The 3,454-nt window shown below is 37.2% G+C and overlaps 1 protein-coding gene across 1 annotated transcript; it reads right to left on the bottom strand.

The window, feature by feature from the left end:
* Positions 1-694: 694 nt before the first annotated feature.
* Positions 695-2,331, bottom strand: LOC120414882 (melanization protease 1-like). Its single transcript, XM_039576205.2, has 5 exons — positions 2,171-2,331; positions 1,968-2,110; positions 1,571-1,893; positions 1,231-1,517; positions 695-1,170 (listed from the first exon to the last, which is right to left on the bottom strand). Exons 1-5 carry the CDS (start codon positions 2,244-2,246, stop codon positions 857-859), a joined length of 1,143 nt encoding a protein of 380 aa, XP_039432139.1. The 5' UTR covers positions 2,247-2,331; the 3' UTR covers positions 695-856.
* Between the last annotated feature and the right edge of the window lie 1,123 nt (positions 2,332-3,454).

A 3,454-nucleotide genomic window follows, 5' to 3' on the forward strand; every position in this document is an offset into this window, starting at 1 on the left:
CATCAAAATGTGCAAATATTTTGATGAGTACATGACTTATGAAAAACATCATTTGATAAGTTTTCTGAACTGTTAGTATAAAGTTTCCAAAAATAATAAAGGAATTTAAAACCAAAATTCTTAAAATAGAGATATCTCAGAAATTTCCCGATGAAACATTTCGCTCTTAGAAGCATTGGAAAGCTGAGAAAATTTCCTTTAAGACACATTTGAAAGTAGCGATGACTATTTTTTCCTGATAAGGTTGTTCTAGAAAACACGCCGTGATGAACAACCTTAAGCATTTTTGAAATTGGTTTTTCGTAAGTTGGTCGAATACCGACCCAATAAAGGCTTTGTTTACCATTGGCTCTTACGGCTTTTTGAAAACTAATCCGAGAGTTGGACATTAATTTATGATCTTTTGTGTGTTTTATATTTGGTAAGAATTGAGGAAGGCACCAAAAAGGTGGATGAAGTTAGTTTTGTTTTTCATATAAACTTCAGACCTACAATTTTTTTTTGTATGCACTCATTTCCAAAATATGTTTAGTTATTGGATTTTTTTTTTATTCAAATGCAATACTTTACAGTACTCCGTTCTTGGGGAATATGAGCAATCAAAAATACATTATTCTTCTTTTAAAAAAACTATCTTTGTGCTGACCCTTTGCAAAACTGCTTTACAAAAACTGACTGAAAAAGATGATTTGAATAATGAGTGTCGTAAAACATTTTTTGATATTCAAGCCTGCATTTGCTACATCAGCTTGATTCTTTCTGCATCAAAGATCACAAGATCAAATTGAAAACGAAATATTAGTTTCCGTAGAAGGTTTTATTATTACTTTGAGTTACACTGATTAACCAGGAGTCTTCAATTTACCAAATTTTCTTTGATCCAGCTCATGTGACTGGTCACCCTGGTGTAAACACCCGGCAGAGTTGATTTTCCGCACGGTGGTCCCAAGCTTACAACCCCAATCAAGTACCAATTGCCGTTCACCGAAGTCATCAAAGGTCCTCCGGAATCTCCTCCGCACGTGCCCTGTTTCAATTCGGTGGCCGACTTAGCGCAGATATGATTTGGGTGCACTTTTTGGGCGACTAATGCTAGTTGGAAATCGTTTTGGCACTCCTCCACACTGGTCGTTACCAGATCGGTTTGCATTTTGAAGCGACTTCGGGTTTCTATAAGAAATGTAGGTTTTTGATCAGAATTTCTTGGTTTTTTTTATATGAAACAGTTACCATTTCCGGTACTACCCCATCCTACCACAGTTACATTTCGATCAATGAACAAATTTTCCTCGAGTTCAGCAGATTGCGGAAGACAAATAGGTAGGAAATAATCGTAATAATCTTCAGGAAGAGCATTTTGTAATTTTAACAAAGCAATATCGTTCTGCTTGTATCGGAATTTGAAATGAATTTTAATTTCTGCAATCTTTGCGTAAATTACTTCCAGATTACAGTTATCTGGCCCGTCGCAATCCAGGTCAGATTCTAGATCATATTCACCAAGTCGTGCAATTAAACTGTAAGAAAATATTATAAGTTGTCAGTATTTTTCCCATCAATTTGGAATTACTCTTCTTTTCGAACATGTTGCACGCAATGAGCAGCGGTAATGACATAACGTGTGTTGATTAGCGAACCTCCACAATCAACGCTCGGAGGATTCTTATTTCTGTACTCGAGAGCAACTGTCCATGGGAACTGATCTATTTCGGTTTTATTGCCACCGAAGATCCTGTCGCCTAGATTATCAGGTCCACAGACAGTCGTATCAGGTAGAGTCATTTTCTTGCTAATAGCAGTCCTAGCTGCGACGATCGGTACTCTTATCTCACTGGCTGGAGTACTCGAAGTTGGTAGATTTAAAGTAACGCCGGAGGGTTCTTCACAGCAAACCTGGCGAATGAAGTTGAAAGTTGTATCTTGATAAAGAAAATTTCCTGAAATAGAAAACTTGTCGACTAGATCACCTTTCGCGGGCCACACACTCGTCTATTCAATAACGCCCGTTCTTGGGTGGACAGTATTGTAGCTTGAGCCAACTCTCGTAAAAATGGACAATGATCGATATCAACGCAACTTCCGGGTTTAGCTTCATCCGTCAAACATGGCACTGAAATATTTTGTAAGTTTAATGCTAATCAGTTATTCGCAGTTAAGTTTTGAAACTTACCGGATTCTTGCGATGAAATTATTTGATGGCCAAGTAATACACAAGTAATCACTAGTTTCTTCAGTAGATTTGCCATTCTCGCGACTAATCTTCGTTCCTAGTACGAGTGTACTGACGAGTCCAATGATTGAGTGAACTTCACCTCTCTCAGTTCATGATTATCTCATTTTTTGACAGTGTCGTATCAAGCTGATTCTTGAAAAGAAATCAGATGATTCAAAATGATCGTTAATCCATTGAAATAAAATGTGTCAATACTAACAAGTTGAACCATTTCTCTTTGATATCCGCAAGAAACTCCTACATGTCACTTTATGTCTAATTTATTCCGACAAGTTACAAGTGCAGTAGAGCAAATCACTTAACTCCTGCAGCCACTGCATGGACCCTAGAGCTGACGTTCTGACCCACTTATAGAGCACCACACATCATAAATGAGCGACGAAAAATCAGTGTTTCCACTTTGCACTTTAACAGAGCCTGAAAGACATCAGCAACTAGTGCATCAAAGTTTTTATTCAAATTAGTTTGCATACTAAAGTAATCACCTGGTTGGAAACGGCCACATTATTCATCTCGTAAAAGATGGCACACTAAAACGCCCTTTTTCGCAGGAGAAAAAGAAAATGTGGCGTTTCACCATTCGGTCGATATGGTTTACTGGAGCTGCTCGTTAATCATTTATTTAAATGAAGGAAAAATCTTGGGTTTCTACACTAAGATACTGGCCCAGGCAAATCCAAAAATTAGCTTAGAGAGAGGTGATCTCAATCAAGGATCTACAATACCTTACAAAAAGTAACTTCAAAACGTAACATATATTGGACACTTTGTTCCAACAAAGATCAAGCAAAAAGTTTAAAATGCATTCGGGTAATTCTCTACCAAATCACACGAAATCGGGAAAAGTTGCCCCGACCCCTCTTCAATTTGCGTGAAACTTTTGCCCTGATCACGAATCTGAGGTCCGTTTTTTGATATCTCGTGACGGAGGGGCGGTACGACCACCTTCATTTTGAGCATGCGAAAAAGAGGTGTTTTTCAATAATTTGCAGCTTGTAACGGTGAAGAGAAAGAAAATTAGTGTCAAAGGGACTTTAATTTGATAGCGTACTCAAAATTCCGAAAAAAAAACATATTTTTTATCGAAAAAAAAAGTTTTAAAAGCTCTGCTTTTTACGTTACTCAACTGTTAAAAAAATGGAACATGTCATTTTAAGGGAAATTTAGTGTACTTTTCGAATCTACATTGACCCAGAAGGGTCATTTTTTTTATTTAGAACA

The sequence above is a fragment of the Culex pipiens genome, chromosome 2 (assembly GCF_016801865.2).
Source record: "Culex pipiens pallens isolate TS chromosome 2, TS_CPP_V2, whole genome shotgun sequence".
Taxonomy (NCBI): Eukaryota; Metazoa; Arthropoda; class Insecta; order Diptera; family Culicidae; genus Culex; species Culex pipiens.

Excerpts from the sequence above, each read along its gene's own strand:
- LOC120414882 (XM_039576205.2), bottom strand. The coding sequence starts at position 2,246 with ATGGCAAATCTACTGAAGAAACTAGTGATTACTTGTGTATTACTTGGC. Across the intron at positions 1,894-1,967 it reads GAGTGTGTGGCCCGCGAAAG|GTTTGCTGTGAAGAACCCTC; the intron begins GTGATCTAGTCG and ends TTCATTCGCCAG. Across the intron at positions 1,171-1,230 it reads ATGGGGTAGTACCGGAAATG|AAACCCGAAGTCGCTTCAAA; the intron begins GTAACTGTTTCA and ends CATTTCTTATAG.